This window comes from Maniola jurtina, chromosome 14 (genome assembly GCF_905333055.1).
Source record: "Maniola jurtina chromosome 14, ilManJurt1.1, whole genome shotgun sequence".
NCBI lineage: Eukaryota > Metazoa > Arthropoda > Insecta > Lepidoptera > Nymphalidae > Maniola > Maniola jurtina.
In genome coordinates this window covers 3,612,687-3,635,879 of record NC_060042.1, presented here as the reverse complement: position 1 = coordinate 3,635,879, position 23,193 = coordinate 3,612,687, and the positions used below count along the sequence as shown (strand labels likewise).

Genomic DNA, 23,193 nt, shown 5'->3' with positions numbered 1-23,193 from the left:
TCACAGTTTTGTATGAGAAAATACAAAAAATCTTACGTGACACGAGCGAGCGCAGCGGTGTTATATTACTAAATAGAATGAGACAGTAAATTTAGTGTGATACTGACGTTCCGTTTATTAGAGCGAGACAAAAGATACGCCTGAGAAAGCGATGCCATAAATGCTATTTACGATTGAGGGCGAATTTGACCACTTATTTCGAAAAATATAGGAATGGGTGCATACCTTCGTTTTGTGTAACTGTTGGCACAATAACAATAGAGTTTTATAAAAATCAAAATCCCAAACCCCCGAGAACACGGCTTCGACGGCTGGATGGAATGATTTCGTCGTCGGGGTTCGCACGACGCACGAAGAGTTACGAAACGTAGCTTATTTTAGATGAACTCTGTCTCGGTACAAATACGCAATCGCTTACGGCTCTTTTATTTGGTCGAATAATAGCAATTTGCTTTGAATAACATATCTATACATAGTAGGTATATCTATAACTGTACAATACATAAATACCGTACTGTGATGGCAATGTAAATGTATTGTAGCATGTAGAGTTTGGTAGAGTTGAAGATCTCGAGACAGGCGAGATTACAAAAACTTTAATAGGCTTGGTCTATTGATGTAAATTGAATTTCGAAGCAATTCTATTAATTTCCAAGTGTACCAAGGTCCTACCTACCTACGACGACCGCCCTTACCTAGACTTAATACAAACGAAATTAAGTACCTAAGTAGGTACTTAAAGACACAGCCTGAAGGTGCCTGTAGCATGAAGTCTGATTCCTGAATATAGATAGTACCAGTATCATGTTGGTACCTAGGTACTACCTACCTATCTATTCCGTAGATCTACGGTATCTACCTACCTAAAAACATAGATTATTTGTTGGAATATAAGTAAGTAGGTAGGTACTTAGTACGAACTACTTAGGAAATTATTACCTAGGTAGGTAGGTTATGTTATAGATAGATAGACTACCTAGCTGCTACTGCTAGCTACACATGGGTGCTTAGGACTTAGAAGAGGAAAACTAAATGTACGTAGACCACCTACCTACCTAAGTATACATTATAATAGAATAACAAACTAGTTTCCTTACCCGTTGTCTATAGACGACAATTTTTATCACAAGAATTCTATCTTTTTATCAAAATCATTGAAATCACATTGAAATGAAGACGGAAGACAAATACGGCTTTGTGATTACAAAAATGTTTTTTTCACACATTATTTTCTAATAGAATAACATATTGAAAAGGTTTTGTACTGGCCTCAGATTTTCTACGAGACATTTAAGTAACTATTACACAGTGTAACGCGGTGGTTAACGAGCATCGCCAGCTCGACGACATGGAACTGCGCTTGCTGAAATAGAGACATTTACTCAATGCGACAAGATGAACATATTGTTCATCGTGTCGTGTCCATGATGTGTCCATTTCTGTCCGTATACAATTTACGCCCATAAAACAAAAACCAGTCCAGAAGAAGATAAAGAAGAAAACTACAGACAGGAATTATCAGGAGAAACGTGAAAAAGGTAAGAACAAAGATGGCTTTAGTGCTACAACCACTATTACATCATACATGTCTCGTATAGCCTATCTTTAGTGATATAGACTATAGTAACTAGTTATAACTAATTATGTTGAAAGAGGAAGAATATTGAAAATTATAAAAAGAAAATTCTTCCACGCAACCATGTTTCAAAGATCCAATTGCATCGAGGGGTGAGACAGGAACTATTTAATAATAGACCTCAAAAAGATGTGTTCAAAACGCTTGGTAAGCTAACATTAAGAGGACAAACGACCTAGTTCCCAAGGCTAGTACACTAAATAATGATAGTTCACATTTATCGGAGACCCAGGTGATACTGGAGTTAAGCCTCGAGTAGAAAATATCATGTCATGTATGTGTGTATGTATGTATGTACTTATATACTTTATTGCAACATAAAACACAAACGACTGGTTTGTGTTTTGGACAAAAGGAGCCCTAAAATGTAGGTACAAAAAGCCCTAAGGTTAGTGGAATCCACCTTCGGCGAAATTCTTTTTCCACCATGAACATGAACCATGAGCTGCTGGTTGATTACGGAAAAGCTTCAACAATCATTGCTACAATCTCGATTGTTTTGATTGATCAAATTTATGGTAACTAGATAGGTTGACCGGCATTCTTTCTGCGACAATGGATTTTGGCCAATAGCGAATACATTTTGGAGCATTTTGCCTTTTGCTTTATAGAGTCAGACATAGTAGTAGCATAAAGCATCAGTCGTAACTCGTATCGTATGATATAAAGAGTACTTGATTTATATAATACAGTCTTTATATCTATATCTAGCATTGCATTGGTAGGAGCGAGCAAAGCGACGTTTTCTCGGTTTTCTCTGTATAGTAACAAACAAGCATGCGCATTGCGCGCTGTGTAGAGGTGTACCTATGTAGAGCGCACGTAGAGCGTCTCTGTTTTATTAACCCCCGACCCAAAAAGAGGGGTGTTATAAGTTTGACGTGTGTATCTGTGTGTCTGTGTATCTGTGTATCTGTCTGTGGCATCGTAGCGCCTAAACGAATGGACCGATTTTAATTTACTTTTTTTTTGTTTGAAAGGTGGCATCATGATCGAGAGTGTTCTTAGCTATAATCCAAAAAAATTGGTTCAGCCGTTTAAGAGTTATGAGCTCTTTTCTAGTTTTCTTGTAGAAAAGAAGGTTAGATAACCGCTAGGTTCATAATATAATGTCAATTGACAAAATGTCAAGCTGTCAAGATGGACGTTGCCTAAATACATAATTATTTATTTGAAAATGATGTTTTGGAAAACTCAGATACTTTAGATCGTAGGCGCGGAATAGTCCAAGAAAATCAGTTCAGCCGTTTGAAAGTTATCAGGTCTTTTCGGTCTTTTCTAGTTACTGTAACCTTCACTTGTCGGGGGTGTTATAATTTTTTAATTTACACTTGTATTATCATCAAAAGAGATGGTTTATAGGGGTGGCTCTTCCCACGTACTTGCAAAACTGAATACAAAGGTTTCGAATTAAAAGTACAAAAAAATACCATGGCTAAATACGATCAGAGCTCAAAATACTTGCAAGAAGGTATTTGCTGTAGTTGTCGAATGCGTAGACCGTATCGCACGAAGACATAGATTTGTATCGCACTTGTGCGAAAAGTATTCGTTATGGTGCATGAGACGGGCCTGCCCGCGAAATTCAAATTTAATTTGGTTTTTTCCCAATTTGTAAACTAATACGACAACGTAGGCTTATGGTATTTTAATTGCGACAGTAGCAGTATCATCCTCACAGGTTTATATAAAAATCTTTTCTTGAAAGGGTTCAGTTTAAGAAATTAATTCTATATATTCCCTAAAATTGAGCAGATTCTTATTGCTAGCAGCCTTTGTTCTACAACTCTACGCCCCTTGTCAAATGTCAATGTCATTCAAGTGCCAAAGAAAAAATCCTTGTCTGACTCTGTATCTGTAGGTACCTAAAAAAAACACAAAAGAAAAATAAACCATAAACCACAAAGTGTAAAAAAATATTATAAATTATTTGTAAGTAATTTGAGTTTAGAAAATTAGATTTAATGGTAATACGAAAGTGCTACAATTCAATAAATGCGAGATAAATTTTTAATTGGTTATCTCCCTTTAAAAATCGCGTCACGCATAATGTCCAGGTGTTTATTGGTAACATGCCGCGTCGACCGTGGATTTTAAGAAAAATATTCAGGATGCCTCTCACCGAAAACGGAGATCAATATTCTATATGGGTGAGTTATAACTATTCATATGGGGTTTGTTAGTTTGTATGTAAATAACGTAAATTATAAATTCAATATTTATTGATCACAAAAACAAAATACACCTATTTTATAATTAAACTATCTTAAGGGCGAAGCGACCGACCTGCCCGCGAAATTGGTCAAGCTGGTCTCATGCCCCTTAAGTCAGTGCCTACCCATTTTATAAATACAAAAGTGTGTTAGTTTCTTGGTTTGTTGATTCATCTAGTTCTGCAGTTAAAGACCTGGAGAGTAACAAGGGCTACATTTTGTCCTGTAAATTTAAAGAGTTCCCTTGGGATGTTCAAAAACCTGAATCCATGCAGATGAAGTCGGGGCATCAGCTAGTGTTACAATAAAATTTAAAGCTAGCCTTATCTAATTATAAGTTATTCTCCTTTATATATTATAAGTTCAAGCTGTTCTGACCATTTCAGACAATGAAACATTTATATTATGGTTAATTTCAGGTTGGACTGATATACATATTCAACCTAATAGTTGGTACAGGCGCCCTCACGCTTCCAGCAGCGTTTGCTAGAGCAGGATGGGGACTCAGCACCATATCCCTGGTGTTCCTGGCCTTCATGAGTTTCATGAATGCTACATATGTGATAGAAACCATGGCGTGCGCCAATGCAGTGTTCAAGTGGAAAAGGCTGCAGTTTATTAAGAGAAATAGTGTGAGTTGATTGTTGTCTGTTAGGGCTGGTTTCCACCTAAGCAGAGTTAGAGATGTGTTCAGTCGACCAATCAGATTTTTAAGAGATGGTGTGATAATTTTTTCACACCATCAATCATATAGTTCTCTGCTTCCCTTTCAAGTAAAAACTGGGCCCCATGACGTGTGTGTCTGATAAATTAAAATGGTGTCTACAACCAACCTCAACAAAGCAAGGGAGTGCACAGACAAAATTGTGTTAGGTAGGTAGATTAGTTAAGTAAATCTATTTGTGGGACGAGCTAATTCACATCAAACAATAAGTAATAAATAAGGTTTTTTTTTTAGTCGGCCTTACAAAGAATCCACCTTCTAAAGTGTACCTACCTCAAAAGGTTTAATGCTGACTGCAAAAATTTTGCTATTTGCGTCAATAATATCTAGGCCAAACAAACAAGACATAAAAATTGACTAGTTGTCAAAATTAATGCTGATTCAAAAAATTTACCTACTTAACCATAAAAAAATACCTATTTTGTAAGAACTTTGAATATTACACTTAGCTTAGTTTTAACCAGACATAGTATGATAATAATTATATTTTCATTTCTTAACTATTAGTACTTAAAATAACAATTAATAATATTTTTTTTGTGTACTTCTTACTGCAATTCAATAAGGGTTTCAAATAAGTTTATATGTATTGTATTATAATATATTCATATTTGGCTATGGAATTTTTAAGTCCACCTTAAAAACATGCATCAATTTATAGCATTACATATTTTTTGTACCCTACCTATAGTTTTATTAGATAACTGTAATAAGTTAACGCAGTCAGTAAAACTGCGTTACTGACTGTAGTTTTTGTGATACTGAATCTAATAAAAATGCCCTGTATACTCTATAAGTTTAATAAATATACATTATATATAAAAAAATTCAGATTACAGAAAACGAATCAGACGAAGAACCGACGACTTCTCAAACCAACGAGCTAGAAGACCCGCTAGTTTGTGGCGACGTCATACCCTCGCGGTATTACAGCCTGGACAAGCGAGTGGAGTTAGGCGAGATGGCCAACCTGTTCCTGAACAAAGCCGGCCGGACTATGTTCTATTGCACACTCTGCGTGTATCTGTATGGCGACCTCTCGATATATTCCGCGGCAGTCGCGAAATCCTTGATGGATGTTGTATGGTGAGTATGTTATAGATACTAATATTAACCACAATTGTAATCAATCAGTTAAAAAAAAAAAGAATATGAGCCAAGTTTATCATGCTGGCTAATATTCTCCTTTCCCCTCCAACTAAGGATTCTAAGGAACTAAGTTTTCTTCCTTTTGTGTGTTGTGTTCCTTTTCATGTTATTGTGTGCAAAAAGATTTCATCTATCTATCTATGTCTATCTAAGGTATGATATCTATGTCTATCTAAGGTATGACAATAGTTCAACGGGTGGGGTTTGAACCTTTCGGATTTCAGTCTGCTCCTTTAACCGTTGAGCTATCGAGGCTTAAATCAATCAATCAGCTTGTTTGAGCACGCCACCACACACGGTCCTCCGCCGTCACCATCCAAGGCTGAAGGTTGTCTGCCCCAACAGCCATGGAGACATGGAGAATTCTAAAGCTAATAGAAATTATATCTCCTGTTTTACTGTGTTATAGGGGGAGCGGAAGGAGGGGAGCAGCTATCCTGGAAAATCAAAGAGTTCCCACTGAATTTAAAAAAAAAACCTATTTCTGCACAAACAGTATTATTTGGTATATGAGAGTGGTTGAAAATCGATCACTGTATCATTTTGAATAGTGTATGGGTAAAATAAAAATAAAACAATCTTTATTCAGTTGTTAAATAAACTTTCAGTTTAGTTAGAACTAATGATATTTTTAAAACATAAATGACTTGAGTCCCATATTGCGTGATGAAAAGATGATGGATTGATGGTGATATTAAATTTATTTTCTTTCACAGTTCATCAGTACCCGCAAACCTCACAAACATGACGGACTGGGATATACTACCATGTTTCCACAACACATCAGAACCAACCTACACCCGCTTTGACTGCTACAGGGTCGCATTGCTAACATTTTTCGGAGCTATGGGACCATTTGTGTTCTTCAACGTGCAGAAAACCAAGTATCTCCAGTTGTTCACATCCGGGATGCGCTGGCTTGGTAAGTAAAAGTGACATTCAATTCAGGAAGGCAGGGAAGCACTTCTTACCATAAGATTTTAAAAACAAAAATAACTTATTGATAAAAAAAGCAAAACCTTTGACGATCTCCCTGAACCAGTGGTGAGCATTGTGGTCGTAGGAGCTGTAGGGTTTGAATACCTGCAAGGGCAATTTGGGAGTTTGTGTCTTAATTATTGTCTCAGTGGGGTGATTCACTAACTCAGTGTCTAACAATTAATGATAGCCACTGTGGGTGGTTGTTTCTACTCGTACATGCTGCTTCTCTGGGTGATATTAAAATATTTTTTGTAGAAAACCTTCAATGGATTAAAAAATGTGCTCTGTGGCTATCATTCAGTGTTAGAGACTTGGTTAGCGAATCACCCCACTGGTCTGTTCTGGTGAAATGCTACGGCCGTGGCTAGTTACGTAGCTATAGACGTAGACGCGTAAAGACGCTGTCAAATTTTATTGACCAAGATGTATGGAATTGGACTTAAAAAGTCCGTTCTAATTAAATAAAATAAATAATTAATAAATTAAATGGCGCCATCAAGTCGGACAATTTTTTTTCTCCTGGGAGCATTTAGTTAAAAATTTGACCACATGCCTGGGGCCCCAACCCCGATGAAAACCCCAATGAATTGTAATATTACATAACGCGTATCTTTTATTTCAGCATTTGCCATAATGATCACAATGGCAATCCACCTGCTCATAGCAAACGGTCCTCAAGGCAAACCGCCCGCGTTCGACGTCACCGGAATGCCCACACTCTTCGGAGCTTGCGTCTACTCCTTCATGTGCCATCATTCCTTACCAGCTCTCATCAGCCCCATCAGAGGAAAGAGCCATTTAGGCTTGCATCTCGCTCTGGACTATGGATTAATAAGCATCTTCTATCTCCTTCTCGCTTTCACGGGCGCGTTCGCGTTCGCGCAACTTAACGATTTGTACACTTTGAATTTCGTTCCTACGGATAACGAAAATATATTTTTGGAAATCGTCGAGTACTTCCTAGCGTTGTTCCCAGTGTTTACTTTGTCTACCAGTTTTCGTATAATTGCGATTACTTTACGGAATAATTTACAGAGTTTATTTCTCGATACTAGCAGGTTAGAGTCGTATAATTTTATTTTGAGGAAATTATTGTTTCCGATTGTAGCTGTCGTACCGCCATTATTGCTGACATACTTTCTAGAAGATATCAGTATGTTGATAAGGTTTACTGGGTCGTATGCGGGCACTGGCATACAGTACTTGATGCCTACTTGCCTAGTACTCTCTGCTAGACGACATTGCTCGACTTTGCTCGGTTACGGTGTTGTAAATAAATATAAAAGTCCGTTTTCCAATATGGCGTGGGCCATTTTTGTGTTACTATGGTCCTTCGTTTGTATAATTTTGGTGTCTGTAAATATGTTTGAAAAGAAATCATGACACCGAGACGTTTTGCGATTTTAAAATGTAAAGCACAATGTGGCTAACAGCCGAAGTTAGTAACAAACAATCTATCCGTAATCTGTCGATAGCGCCGTCTTTTTATTTATTTATTTGTACCAGTAAGTTGTAACAGTAAAGAGAAAAAGAAAGAAAAAATGGACAGGGAAGCACTTATCTCTATAAGAGATCTCTACCAGTGACCCTTGGCAGTGCGAGAGGTTATAAAGGGATTAGAATAGGTTTTTATTTTTTACTAGCCGATGCCCGCGAATTCGCCCGCATGGATTTGGGTTTTTCGAAATCCCATGAGAACTCTTTGATTTTCCGGGATAAAAAGTAGCCTATGTGCTAATCCAGGATATTATCTATCTCCATTCCAAATTTCAGCCAAATCCGTCTAGTAGTTTTTGCGTGAAGGAGTAACAAACATACACACACACCCACACACATACACATACACACAAACTTTCGCCTTTATAATATTAGTGTGATGATTTGTCTTTTTTGTCGTAAAAAATCCTTCTGTATGGTGCTAAGACTAGAAAATAGAAATAAAGATGAATTGAACGCTCAAATTTTAAATTTTTAGGACGATTTTTTCATGAATTAACTTAGTATTTACAAAGTTGTAGCCTGTGTCAAAACCGCGCGGTCTAAGGAATTGAAATAGAAAAGTCTTCCCTGTTATTTTAGATTTAAGTTTTAAAATCGTCACAGATTTCAACCAGTAATTCGGAAATGATCATACAATTTTAAGGGCTAGGCTCTTCTCTCCATAATGTTGATTTAGGCGAAGTTGCATTTTCGACCGGTCAAGTGTTCTCAACTCCACTCTTTCTCCAGCCCGGCTAGCATGGGCAGTAGATAAAAATTATACCTATCCCCGATTATATCCACTGATTTCTATGACATCAGTGGATATAATCGTGGGATATAATTTTTATCTACTGCCCATACTAGCCGGCCAGGTGTGATTTCGTGAGCTTTGACGCGCTTCCTTCTTTTCCGTGGCAATCCTCGAAACTTTTATACCTAACCAAAGTTTTCCCTATTAGCACAGAATATAATAATATAGTGTTAGGTATATATATATTGCTAATTTAGCATAATTTTGTATTCGATAATATTACCTACATAGTTCATAATATTATAAAGGTATTTTTAAGAATATATTTTTATATTGTGATCTCTAGTTGTTTGAATGTGTTCATTTAATTTTATTGCAATTATGACGTTGATTTAGACTTAATTACACATTCATTGAGCTCAGATCAGTGTTGCAATTATTTATGTATAAAAAATTGTGATACTATTTTGAATCGAAACGCGTACAATTGCTTTTTTATTACATTCCATGTTTTACTTGCATTTTAATTTGTATTGTAACTTAAATTGGTACTCTTTATAAACGCTGTGATCTAAGTGCAAAATTAATATAATCAATGTATATTCTGTAATCTGTCGATTACTTAACAACCATGATTGATTTATTATCAAAATAAGTTATAATTTTTTTTACAAAATAAGTGTAACAACGTTGCCAAGTAATTTATCGACAGATTAAAGATAGGATTAATGATTAATTTTGGCCGTTAATTTGTAAAAAAGGTAGGTATTTAAAATTTAGATAAGGTTTTATGCATTTGGTAGATTATCCATACTAATATAATATTATAACATCTAAAAGTCTGTCTGTCTGCTAGTTTTTCACGGCCCAACAGTTTAACCGATTTTGATGAAAGTTGGTACGTTCGGGCGTTGTTTTTGAGAATGCGTGCGGGCTTTCATAAAACGATATGTCACAGAATTCTGCGAGAATTTTTGCGTACGTAATTTAGCAACATTGTCCATGTGAGTTATCGAAAGATTTCAGATAGATTGATATTTTGGCCAGGAAATGTACGCCATGAGACAAAATGACAATAAAAAATAATTATTATCAAAAAAATGTATATTCAAATAAACCTATCACGTAATTATGTAGTCTGTGTAAAATGAAATAATAATTGTTATATACTTGTACTTACCTATACATGATACAATATTGTAAATACATTGACTGATATGTGTTTAATTTTATAGTGCGAAATATTTTTACTGAATAAATTTTTATTTTGCGTGTTGTACTTTTTTTTTAATTTCTTATTAAAATAATTACCTAAAACTTAATATACGTTGCGTGCGATCCAGCTGCTGTTGTCACAGCCTTCCCTATACTTCAGAGAGAAAATTGATGATAAACAAGCGTATTTATGTACCGCAAAACAGACTCAGCGGACTCAACAGAACTACGAGGAAGTCGTCCTATCCAGTCCAGTTATCCTACTAGTTGTTTTTATTAAATAAAAATAGCGAGTAAATGAGCAGGCTGGTCAGGTCACCTGATGTTAAGGGTCATGAGACCGGCCTGCCCGCGAAATTCAAATTTAATTTGGTTTAAACTAATACAACGACTATTTAAATTAGTCGATATTTTAATTTATTTCTTAAACTGGACCTTTTCAAGTAAAGATTTTTATATAAACCTGTGAGGATGATATTGCCATTGTCGCAAATAAAATAACCATAAGCCTACGTTGTCGTATTAGTTTACAAATTGCGAAAAACCAAATTAAATTTGAATTTCGCGGGCAGGCCGGTCTCATGACTTTTAAGTGATAACCTCCTATGAACATTTGCAGCACTAGAGGAACCGCAAATGCGTTGCCGGCTGTTCAAGAATTTGTCGAATGATGCAGCAGAGATAACAGACCTAATTGCCACAGGCATTAACCATCAGGGGTAACTGGCTTTCCAGCTCACAGCCGGACCACATGAGATGTTTTGCGTGAGAGCCGGCGCACATATGGCGGAGCGCAGCGCAGAGCATGCCCGCGAAGTTTTCTAATCGTGTGACGCACTATGCGAATTTATACTAGAGAATGCGCGAGCACGCGCGGGACTGCGCGAGTATCCGCACGGATACACAATTGATTTTAGACATTAATTCAATGAGGACAATGTCGATAATTTTGACTGTGAAAAATGCTCTGCGCTGCGCTCCGCCATATGTGCCCCAGCCCTGACTGTGTGGTCGCTAGCCAGGTAGGATTCTCAGGATAGTATCCTATCCCAAAGCAGCATGATATACTTTGCGATTATGCCGTGCGGTATTAAACACAGCGACCTGTGAATGAGACTGGGAGTGCCTGTTGACAGAACTACAGGGAATTCGTCCGCAGATTCGGTTTTGCGGTATATAAACGCGCTTGGGTTTTGGTGGCATTTGACTTCCACCTAGTTGTATCAAACAACTCATTCATTGTCAAATTAATGCTGCTTCTGTTCTCAAGGTTTTCAGCTCCACAGTTTGGTAAGTATAATCATAGAAAGTCTTGAGGCGAATCTTCTAGTAGAAAGTCTTGAGGCGAATCTTCTAGTAGAAAGTCCTGAGGCGAATCTTCTAACTCTACGCCAAATATAATAGGTAGGTACCTATAGTACGTGACAGGTCGAGATGGCAATCGGGATGGGGACGCCCCGCACAGCCCCCGCGCTAAGGTCCGGTCTTCACCTAAGCGGAGCGGAGATGTGTACAGTCAACCAATCAGATTTTTAAAAAACGCCGTGATTTTCGTGTCATCTATTATCATCGATGTATATGGATAGGCCCTTCGAAGATAAAAAACGCGCTCAAAAAGTCAATAGAATTTGCAAATGTCTATTGACTTTGTCAATGACGATGACGTAAGATTCAAGCGTAGTTTTGCGGATGGAATTGTATGGGAAAGGCTAATTCATATACATCTATGTCTATTATGAACCTGATTGGTCGACTGAACACATCTCCCCTCTCCGCTTAGGTGGAGACCGGGCCTAACCCGGTACGGCAGAGCGCGGGTGGTGTGCTGTGTCTCGACCTGTCGCGAACTATACTTATATATAGAGATGTTGAAATAAAACATGATACCGAGGTTGAAGAATTATTTATTTTTATCATTATTACACGTAGTAGTCACTTATCACGTACACAAGCGACGGAGAAGCCTTCCATAGCTCAATTGACTTTGGCATGAAGTTACATCGTATTTGTGCAAGCGCCTTACACCCACCGAGGGCAATCCTATAGCACTAATGAAAACGTTCCTATTTTAACAACAGCCCGTGTGTTACCAAACTAGAGAATTGCATTACGACAATCCTAACCGATATTGGTCAATATCATAAGGCCGCAATCACATCTGCAAGTTTTACTCACGTAAATAGCTTACATGGTTAATTTACTAATATAAACACTCTTTATAAGTGTCATTTCAAGTAAAAAGATCTCTAGCTTTGGACGACAGGTGGTTGCGATGTATCTGTTGATTGGTACCGTACCGCGCGAAGGATTGACTGGCAAACAGCGCGGCGGAGCAGACACTCCCGTTTTCGCGTCACACTTCGAGTAACCAAATAGATAGAGCAAAAGCATCGACAAGTTTTAGTAAAAAAAACTAATCGGAATTTGCCTGTTTCCTTATTGGTAGCCATGCTAAAACTGTTTGTATTACGCCAAGGACATGATTAGTCAATTAGTAAACGATTAGCGCAACGTATCAAAGTTTGGTAACACTAAAATAGCACAACAGTACACTGGGTAATGTTACAAATATAATACAATTTCAATTCCTGTTGTCAACATTTACTGTAATAAACAGTAAAATGTCAACTATTGGATAGAAATCGGCGCACGGCAAAACATTTTTGACCAATTTTTATAATAAACTGACAGCAGAAATTTCATATATTTTATTTAATAGAGTATACGCGCATTGCATTAAATAAACATTGATGATAATCGGTTCTACGCAATATCTAAACTGAAATGATAGATCTAAATATTGTGCTATCTCTTTCATAATGTTTCCTGCGGAAGAGGATAACACTAGATTAGATTGTTAGTTTAGATTAGAGGCTGTGCCATAGTAGTGCTAAATCGGTTGTAAACAATCTCAAATATATCGCTGTCTCTTTCATGGTGCTTCCTGCGGAAAAGGATAGTGCTAGATTAGATCTATCAATTTAGTTTAGAGATCGTGTTTACAATCGTGCTAAATCGGTTGTAAGCAATCTCTAATCTCAAAAGACAGAGGTCTAAATATATCGCTGTCTCTTTCATGGTTCTTCCTGCGGAAAAGGATAGCACTAGATACACAACTTCTGTACTACACAGAAAACAGCATTACTTTTACACTTATTGATTTCATTTTAGAGATTCTATACAACTGTATGTTGTGAATGTTCTATACAGCAAAACCTTGCTAATATTGATGACATAAAAGAACAATATTTTTTAAACAAACTATGTAGGTACCTATGTTACAAGTTGTTTTATAACAGCGCCAAACTATTTAAACAATAGCAAATTACATAATATAACACATTATTTTACATAATATTATAAATTAATAGTTTTCACTGTAAAAACGAAACAACTAAAAAACATAATAAAAATTATAATAATTATATTATGAAGAAGAATGAGTTCTCCTAACCATACATTTCATCTCATCAAAAATCATATCATTACAGTATAATATATTGTATCATTCACACATGGGAAACAATTAAAATTCGTTTAGAAAGTTGTTTTAGGCACGGTTTATACAGAAATAGCCAATGTCGGAATCTTGCCATAATATTTGTAGCAACTTTATAAAGGACTTGACCCACTAGACTATCTATTTCCAAGCTACGGCCCGGAGCTGAAAATGCCTGATATCCAGCCGCCATAGTTTATTTTGATTTCTTTGTATTTGTAAAGTAGGGAAGTTATGCAGAACAATAAGCTATCAAATGTTTCTATATCTGTTGAGACGAGCTAATAGGGAAGATAGAAACATTTTGATTTGAGCAAATGTTCACTGTATAGCCGACAAAAGTTTGCTATCGTGTGATATATACAACTTTTCACCTCACTAGCTCAAAAATGGGCATCTTTGCTGTCTAAAACCAATCAGCCAAAGTCAAAGAGCAAAAACGACTTTTGCTCACTGGTTTTAGACAGCAAAGGCGCCCTTTTTGAACTAATGAAGTGAAAAGTTGTATGTATCACACGAAGCAAAGTTTTTGTTTCTTGTGCCTTTGAATCCCTCGCTACACTCAGGTAGAATCCCGCTCGGGTTCCACAAAAATAAACTTTGCCTTCTACAATAATATTTTCCGATATCTTTAAGCTTTCGCATCGCAACGGTTCGTTTGCACCGGCCTTTATTTCAAAATAAGTACACGTATAATGTAATAAAATAACAAGACGTCGAATTATTAAAAAAATAGACATTATTTTTAAACAAAATAAATAATAATATTATAATCATGCATTAATAATAACTAATTAATAGTTCTAATAGTAATTACAATAAAATCGAAACATTCCTATTAATTTATTTTATTACAATTTAATGAATAATATTTATTTACTGAATCGAACTGTTAACTTTCATATTATCTAGCAATATGAGAAACAAATTCGAATGTAATATGCAAGGTGAATCGACGCGATTCGTTTAGAAATATCCAAACAAAGTTGTGGCTAATTCTGTTGCATACAGTCTCTAAAGTGACAGGTGTAAATATATTACTATCTCATTCATATTGCTCCCTACGGAAAAGGATAACACTAGACCCTGTCAATTGTAGAGATTGTCTACAACAGAATCTGCTACGTTACCTATTATAATATCTATAAAAAATGGTAGGAATCTAAAACTAGTGATTGTATCTAGATAATACGAATGAACAAACCACGATTCTTATAACACTGACAAGCTGTTAGTAAAGCGAAATTAACAGTATGTATTCAAATACGACTCTGATCTTCAATGACATACGAGTAGGTCGCGTTATGGTGGGTCATGAGAATTACGAAAAAATTCAAATAATTTTTGTACCACGAAAGAAAGCTATCGATTTATATTGTTTTCCATATTTAATAACCTTATTCCGGCATTGATTTTGGATCCAATATTTATATATACAAAAAGGTTACAATATTATGTTCGATTTATAACTATTTTGGTTCATATTCGCAACTTTTCGTAAAGCGGGTCCAAAATGCCCGATTACCTTTTACAATAAATTACTTTTTCATTTTTGGTTCATTTCTAAACAAATCGATCGTAAATGGCAGGGTATTGATCAGCGAAAATACTAATATCAATAATAACAATAACGAGACCTATCACTCGCTTTCGAACATCTAAAATATATTTTCTACATCCGAAAAGTACAATCACAATAAATACTATAACTACAAAATGTTCGTATGTGTATTGGTTGTTACGTCTTTTCGCGTGTGAATCGAAACTAGCTGGACTGTTGTGATTACTGAGTATATTATTGAAAGAGCTGGCGGTTGAATTACGTACAGGATTTTATCCCCAATACTTAAAACTCTTGTTTATAAGCTTGTCAAAAACCGACTATACACCATTACCTTTTCATTACCATAACAGACAGACAGACAGACAAAAAAGTGATCCGTTATAAGGGTTCCGTTTATCTTTTTGAGGTATGGAACCCTAAAAAAGGAGTGAATACAGAAAACAATCAGATATATTTTTTACTTTAATAATACGAATTTAATGTTATTAAAGTTTGTTTTGTTTTTTAAATATGAATAAACCGTAGCCCCCAGATTTCCGGGCGAAGCCGTAGACAAAATCAAGTAATATTAAATTCAAGGCGGCAATAATCCTTACTAATATAAATACGAAAATGTTTGTCTGTCTGCTACAGTCCAACCGTTTAACCGATACAAAGATAGCTAGCATCCCGGATATAGGCTATCCGATCGATCCGGAGAAGCGCAAAGTTCCTACGGGATTTTTAAAAACCTAAATCCATACGGACGAAGTCGCGGACATCATCTAGTTTCAGAATATTTTTAATACACTTAAAGAAGTAGCCGAATTAACATTTTTAACATTTATGATGTGATTTCAATAAATAGTCAAATAAATCAGTCTGAAGATAAAATCCTTTAAACTTTACTGCCACCAGCTCCTTGGCTATTTTGCGGATAACGATTACGCTCGGCGCTCTTAACTATAAAATGGGGTTGCCAAATTCAATTATTATAGATTCATTTGAAATCGAATGACATGACTCATATTTTAATTGTAAGTAAATATCGATATCAATAATCGATTTTTGCTCTTTTACATGCAAATAATAATTAATAGATAGGTATTTTGAAATATGTAAAATATAAAAAAAAAACAATTATTTTAGTACTTAATAGTTTTCATTGAAACAATTCTAATTATCAGCGCACGATTTATACCCTCGTAAGTAATCAACTCATTTCATTTTGATCTACACTAATATTATTAAGAGGTATGTAAGTTACATCAAGGGGTAATCTCCCGAATGATCCAATTCTGAAAATTCTTTCACTGATACACAGTTACATTATCCTCGAATGCTAAAGATATTAATTACGCGAACGAAATCTCGGAAAAAGCTAGTAAACAATAAGATTGTCGTCGGCTAAGCATTTCGCGAAGGCTAGTAAGGGCTCATAAATTAAATTATTTCTTGACAAATCCAATACGGTGACTGGATTTTAGTACAAAGTTGTACTTTGCAGATACGGATATAAAATAATCTATGAAAAGTGAACCATTGCTTGTTTTATATTTAGAGCAGTATTTGGGTATGCCTTAGCCTTTAAAGCGATTTTTAAGCAGGACTCTCAATCCAGCGCGTATTTTTTAGTTTTATCTTGTTATGTAATGTATGGTGATCTGAACTAATTTGACTTACTATACAAGCAAGACTACTAATCGCCAAGGTCATAAATAAAAATCCGAGCGGCATTGTATTAGAGAGCAATAATAAATTCACTAAGACTTTTATACTAAGGTGCAATTACAGTTGTACCCAACAGACAATGCAATAAACATGCCCTGTTAAACGAACAAGTCTCATTATATTTTTTTTAATATGACTGCCCTGCCATACCAAATAAAAAAAAAACATAGCATATAAAACATCATTACAGATGATGTAAGGATTCTAAAGATATCCCATACATCCAAATCGGTTGAGGCATTTAGGAGTTATGGTAGAATAGAGAAACTCACATAACCCCCGAAAACATTATACTCCTTTTTTGGGCAGTTGTATGTAAACGTGTGAGCACTTTTTTGTTTCGAACTTTTTGTGTGTGTGTGTGTCTTGTTGTAAGTCACAAGTATAGAGTAGATATATAACTATTGCATCAAATACCAGTCGGACTTATGTCCTTTTTCTATAAGCAGGCCACGCACATTGTGTGTGTTTAAACAATATGAATGCGAAATGTACTGTAAAACGTAATAAGAGCGCATAACCGTGCCACGCGAATATGATAATTAATGTGCTAAACGAATTACGGTCTTTGACTGTACATTAGGACAGTCATGACCGACCATAGACTATGAGTGTATTTGGTATAAGTATGCATTGAGTGTTAGAAGTTTTGGCAACCCCACAAAGGGTACAATTAGTTTCTAAAGCTATCTAGTGCTACAAACTGGGCTATAAGTTGGAAGCGGGTACATTTATGTCGTTGCGACGGAGCGCGTTGCGGAACGACTCAAGCGAGGAACGTAGGGTGAGACAGAATCCTCTAGAAGCGGGAATTAATGGGTAATCCGGGGGAGGTACATCCGTGGGCTCGCCGTTGGAGAGGGCCACGAGTCCCTCCAAACGGCGGCACAGATCTGCGGAGTTAGTGCGTAAGTGTTGCAGTATTTCCTCGCGGAACGGCTCGGGCGGGTTCGCGAGCATCTTCGTCATGGATTGGACTAGTTTTAGAAGCACCATCTCGTTGTACATGCGGGAGTTTTCCGTGCCTTGTTGTGTGCCTGAAAATAATAAATTGATGTGAGTTACTGGAGGTATCTGTATAGGATGTATATAACTTATTGCAAATAGACATCTCTTTTGTATGAGGGGTGGTTATATTAGCGCACAGAACAATTGGTGTGTTTATAGTATTTCAGACTTGCATTTAAGGGTGAACCGCACTTTTGACATGACAGTTGACGTATAGAGCAAATCGAATGAGTTCTTAAAATTTACACATTACTAGCTGATGCCCGCGACTTTGTCCGCGTGGATTTGTTTTTCAAAATCCCGTGGGGACTCTTGATTTTCCGGGTTAAAAAGTAGCTGATCCAGGATATTATATATCTCCATTTCAAGTTTCAGCCAAATCCGTCCAGTAGTTTTCGCGTGAAACAGTACCAAACATAGATACACACAAACTTTCGCCTTCATAGTATTAGTGTGATACTCACCCTTCTGCTTCTCGTAGCCCGCCTCGTTGAAGTAGGGTTCGGCGTTGAGGATGAGCCCCTGCAGAGACACGATGACCTGCAGCAGCGACGAGTCCTTGCCCCACACCTCCACGCCGCGCCCCGACCACGTGCCCAGTAGAGACACGCACACCTGCAGACAGAGTAATATACACGATTACTGTACTGAAACAAGTTGGTCCTTCGAACCGGATGATTAAATATCGATAGATAGAATAGATCGATCAGTGTAACGACATCGTTACACTATCGTTATGGATCAATGGATCGACCATCGATCGGTGTGCGTCTATCAGTCCAATTATGCGATTGATGTCGATGGTTTAGGGGTCTTTAGTTACAAAAACATATTGACCGATGAGCGGTTCTTTTTTTTCTTTTTGAGGCTGTGCAACCCCTTTTGTAATGGCCGCCAGTTACTCCTCGCCAATACTTGTGGCCGCCAGTTAAAGCAGCACTTTCCTGATTGTAAGTTGATGAGCTTCGGTATGAGGTATGCCATGTATGGAGGGGATGCTATGGTAGGTCCAACATACCTTGCCATCTTCATACAGGTTGGGGTTGAGTCTATCGGAGCAATAAGAGTGGTAGTGGCACAGCGGCGGCGCGCGCGGGTACTCCCCGCCCAGTTGCACGTCGAACACGAACAGGCCGCCCTCGTACGGCGTGCGCGCGGGCCCCGCTATCATCAGCGATATGAGGTCGATGCGGTCTTCGTAGCCACGGACCCACACCTGTTGAACATGGATCATTTTATGACCTTTTACAGAAAAAAATATTTCCCCATTTTATTTATTAATATTGATAATGCGTATGAACTCATAACTTAAATCTCGCCAAACTGCGCATCAGTTTGTTAAATAGTCTCATAAAAGGTTACGCCGTGCCCTTAACTATTCGTTCATTAAGACGACGCTCCTGACACGATGAATAAAATTGATTGCTTGCGTAATTTCTATTTGAGAGCATGAGTTCATCAAAACTGGGTTCTTGACTTTGTACCCCAGGCAGGTTCACCTTGGCAGCGAAATATACCAGTTGGCGGCAGACTCATCTCTTTTAGACTTCGAATCTAAAGAAGGGTTTTTGTACTCCAGTAAACATGAAAAACTATTTGATTGTTTTTAATACCTTTCATTCAGAAGAAGAACTCTTATCGAAAAATCTTCAAAGATTGTGAACTTAAAAACACAGTTTACTATTTAGATTTTTTATCCATGACACGGTAGAATTTTCTAGAACCCCTAAAGCTCCGTTTGTGGCTTATAGACACAATTTTACAATAAGAAAAAACTCGTAAGAAACCAGTCAAGAGATCTTACCCCAGGAGGCAGATCGCTCTTTAGCAGCTTCATCTCCCGCTTAACGGCCGAGTAGAAGATCCTCGGCTCGGAAGGCTGCAGCATGGACAGACGGAACCGATGCGACGCGGGCGCGGACTCCAGTATATTGAACCCTTCTCCGTCATTGGGCTTCTCCAGTGTTGCTTCAGGGTCTATGTCACCTTCCGCTGTCGCCAATGGTGCAGTCTCACCAGCAGCTGGTGATGGTGACGGCGCTAAAACAAAAAATAAGTTAAACTTAATTTCTAGAGTAAAGTTGAGATCTACAGAGCGTACTTGACTTTGTTCGAACTTTAAGTTAAACTAGACAGATTTGTGACCTTTGTTAAAATTTTGAGTAAAGCCCGGTTTGTGTCATGAATAGGGATCTATACTAATAAATAAAATTGGAGTGTCTGTCTGTAATTTCGAAATAACTACCTCATATTAAGCTCATATGGTTATTTGAACGATACCATAACTGAATCACACGTTTTTAAAATTTTTGTCTGTCTGTCTGTCTGTCTATCTGTCTGTCTGTCTGTCTATCTGTCTGTCTGTCTGTCTGTCTGTCTGTCTGTCTGTCTGTCTGTCTGTCTGTCTGTTTGAAAAGGCTAATCTTTGGAACGGCTGAACCGATTTTGACGGGACTTTCACAGGCAAGTAGAGGATTGACCAGGGCGTAAAATAGGCTACTTTTTTAACCGACTTTTAAAAAGGGAGTTGTGTTTTTCTACCTATGTACACCGAAATCTCCGAGATTTCTGAACCGATTTGCGTCATTTCTTTTTTAATCGATAGAGGAACTTTGCGACATTGTTTCATAAAAAATTTGGAGTCCAACTCCTCAATCCTGATGCTGCAGGGGATCTGACCAATCCACGCGGGCGAAGCTGCGGGCATCAGCTAGTGAATAAATAAATAAATTATTCATCCCCTCATATAAACGTTTTATGTTAGTCATGCACAAGCTTACAAATAAGTTACTTTCTTAGTTTCATCATTGATATATAGTATTAAGAGCAAGGGGGGACAATACACCACTTTGCTGAACTCTGGACATAATATAACTTGTATTACTTGTTATGACCTATTAGTTTAATTATTATTGGCTACTGACCATTCCCTTCAGTTTTCGTGGCAGTGATGGTAGAAGCCTCCTTGGCGTCCGTATTGCTAGTTTTGCCTTCGCCAGCGTCGCCGTCTTGGTTAGCTATACTCACTACCAGTGCACCGTATTGACTGAAATGGAAAGTTAATACCTTTTGTTGTCACCATATTATTAATTAAAAAAGAATTTATATTATCTTGTTGTAACTTGGAATCTTAGCAAAGAATTAGTGAAAGAATCTATAATTATTCGTTGCGAGGCAAAAGCTTCCGATTCACCAGGGACTTTTGTCTGTCAACTTTTTGAATGCTTGTGACCTACAAGGAGAGTTAGCACGTAAGTTGTTTATCAAATTGCGATAATAGATTGTTGTGCTTGGCAGAATTTATAGTGTTTTTGCTTCAACAGTGCATATGTTATCCAATAATGGAAGAGCATGATGGTGTCAGTGCTATAGGCCCCTAATTCTGATGTTGACATTACATTTTCATTTTTTCATTACAGCAACTTGTGAGCAGAAAGTGTTACAACTTTAACGTAAGAAAGAATACACCCATTCCTAAACATATACAGCAACAGTACGCAAGAGATAGGGCATTTTGAAATTAATAAGTGAAGCAGGCACAGGCGACACAAATGAACATTTTTTTCTAAGTTTCTTGCTTAAATCATTTTTTGTGTACCATAAAAGATGGAGACCTATTTGGTTTAATTACATTAGCACAGTAGCACATGTTCGATACTAGCATCGACGAATATTGATATAAATCATTCATCACTAATTAGATCATTTACAATGTCATAGTCATGCAAACTAAACTTTATATTTGGACTTACACAGGGGTTCACAAATACGCAAAACTTACATTAAACAAACTTATAATATTAACATGTTACACTACGCGACAGATACTAGGTTCATTTAATTTTGGATTCACTCACAAACTAATATATCGAAGTTAGAGAAGTTAGTTTACCACTTTTTTTATTGAGTCATCTACCAAAATGAAAAACATAAATTAAACTAGTCAGTGGGCAAACGGGATATGTGGTGCTATTGGATTTCTAACTACTGAATTAAAAATACAATATATTAAAACAATAGACAGTAATTAATGGCTCAAAGATAGATTATTTTCATAAAAAACTACAAAAATACAAAAATAATAATGTAAAATTGTACTAATAAACTCATGAATACTACACGTCGAAAATCTTTCAGAAACTAATTATAAAAAATTTCCAGGATCAGATAAAAGACAGACATTTATAACATCTTTAAAAGAACAGACTTTAGTAAAGTGCTTCTTTTGAATTGTATTTGAGCCAGTAAATAAATATACGAGAAAAAATACTTCTTGCATTCTAAAATTAAGATGGCATAGGGATTTGTTGTAATGAATTTTCATGGGACTACCACAGCGTAAAAACAACCGGTTAGTATCGATCTTGATATGGACGATCCTATTTACCATGATTTTGAGATCTTAGAATGTTTCTAGGTTTCCTGTTTTTTGAACTATGTTTTCTGTATTTTTTCCAATTTTAGACTCAGATTTGGAGATAAAAGGGGAGAATGACCTATTTTCCTATTTTCGTCTCTTTTCTGGATTAACTTAAAAACTGTTTATTTTATTAATCCAATTGCATAATATAAAAGAAATATGATTGGGACTCTCATAAACAAACCCTTTTATTTGGTATTCACACGATACAGTTTCTAAACCTTTTTACATTTTTAATTTGCCCCCAAAATTTACCCCCAATTATTCAAAATCTATCTATGTAATAACGCGTTCTTATTTCGGGTCACAGAAATTTATTTGTAAGAATTTTCAACTTAATCTGTCTAGAAGATTCAGAGTAATATGACTGTGACAGGCGGATAGTCAGACAGCCAGATAGATACACGAGTGACCCTTTTTGTTCCGTTTTTCATTCGGACGTACGGAACCTTAAAAATAAAAGATTGTTCTGTCGACGTCTTCCAGTCGGTGTTTCTCCCCCGTCTCACCCTGTGAGCCTGCACGATTGCTCTCTCTAGACGTCTCCATCGACCAACTGTACGAAGAATTTCTTTAGGCTGTGGTACTACCCACATTTCTTTATCCTTCAACAAAATCACAATCTCCTTATATATATGAGTAATATATTGAAGAAGATTGTACTTTGAAGTTTTTTTTGGATTCAACTGAAAATTTTAAGATAATTCGATAAGTTCTAGGTAAAACGTTTGGACTCTCGTATTAATTAAATTAAAAAGCTTAAGAGGTAGGTCTTCCTTATTTTTACTATAAAATTAGACTATGACAACTCAAGATCTTTGTTTAATATAAGTGATGCGAA

The 23,193-nt window shown here is 36.6% G+C and overlaps 3 protein-coding genes and 1 long non-coding RNA gene across 19 annotated transcripts in view; 1 reads left to right on the top strand and 3 right to left on the bottom strand.

Moving 5' to 3' along the window:
• LOC123871878 (protein Gawky) overlaps positions 1-1,403 on the bottom strand; it is a 29,921-nt gene extending 28,518 nt beyond the window's left edge. For 4 of the 6 annotated variants that reach the window (XM_045915889.1, XM_045915897.1, XM_045915896.1 and 1 more), the window contains exon 1: positions 226-336. The gene's annotated coding sequence lies outside the window, so the exon portion shown is untranslated. Of the gene's footprint in view, positions 1-36; positions 74-225; positions 337-1,097 lie in introns of those variants that run through there. The other 2 variants (XM_045915890.1, XM_045915893.1) reach the window with 2 other exon arrangements.
• The window catches only part of LOC123871914, a 575,184-nt gene that overhangs the window by 84,261 nt on the left and 467,730 nt on the right, over positions 1-23,193 (bottom strand). The gene's annotated exons all lie outside the window — the stretch shown is intronic.
• On the top strand, positions 3,466-8,279 carry LOC123871890 (transmembrane protein 104 homolog). The gene is made up of 5 exons (XM_045915931.1): positions 3,466-3,786; positions 4,269-4,481; positions 5,406-5,659; positions 6,439-6,644; positions 7,326-8,279. Exons 1-5 carry the CDS (start codon positions 3,709-3,711, stop codon positions 8,084-8,086), a joined length of 1,512 nt encoding a protein of 503 aa, XP_045771887.1. The 5' UTR covers positions 3,466-3,708; the 3' UTR covers positions 8,087-8,279.
• LOC123871876 ((E3-independent) E2 ubiquitin-conjugating enzyme) overlaps positions 12,038-23,193 on the bottom strand; it is a 32,684-nt gene continuing 21,528 nt past the window's right edge. For all 11 annotated transcript variants that reach the window (XM_045915875.1, XM_045915885.1, XM_045915877.1 and 8 more), the window contains 5 exons: positions 20,857-20,978; positions 19,737-19,972; positions 18,951-19,148; positions 18,397-18,547; positions 12,038-17,961 (listed from right to left, as the gene is read on the bottom strand). In XM_045915875.1, the coding sequence (XP_045771831.1) occupies positions 17,633-17,961; positions 18,397-18,547; positions 18,951-19,148; positions 19,737-19,972; positions 20,857-20,978 (1,036 nt within the window). In that variant the 3' untranslated portion in view covers positions 12,038-17,632. The remainder of the gene's footprint in view (positions 17,962-18,396; positions 18,548-18,950; positions 19,149-19,736; positions 19,973-20,856; positions 20,979-23,193) is intronic.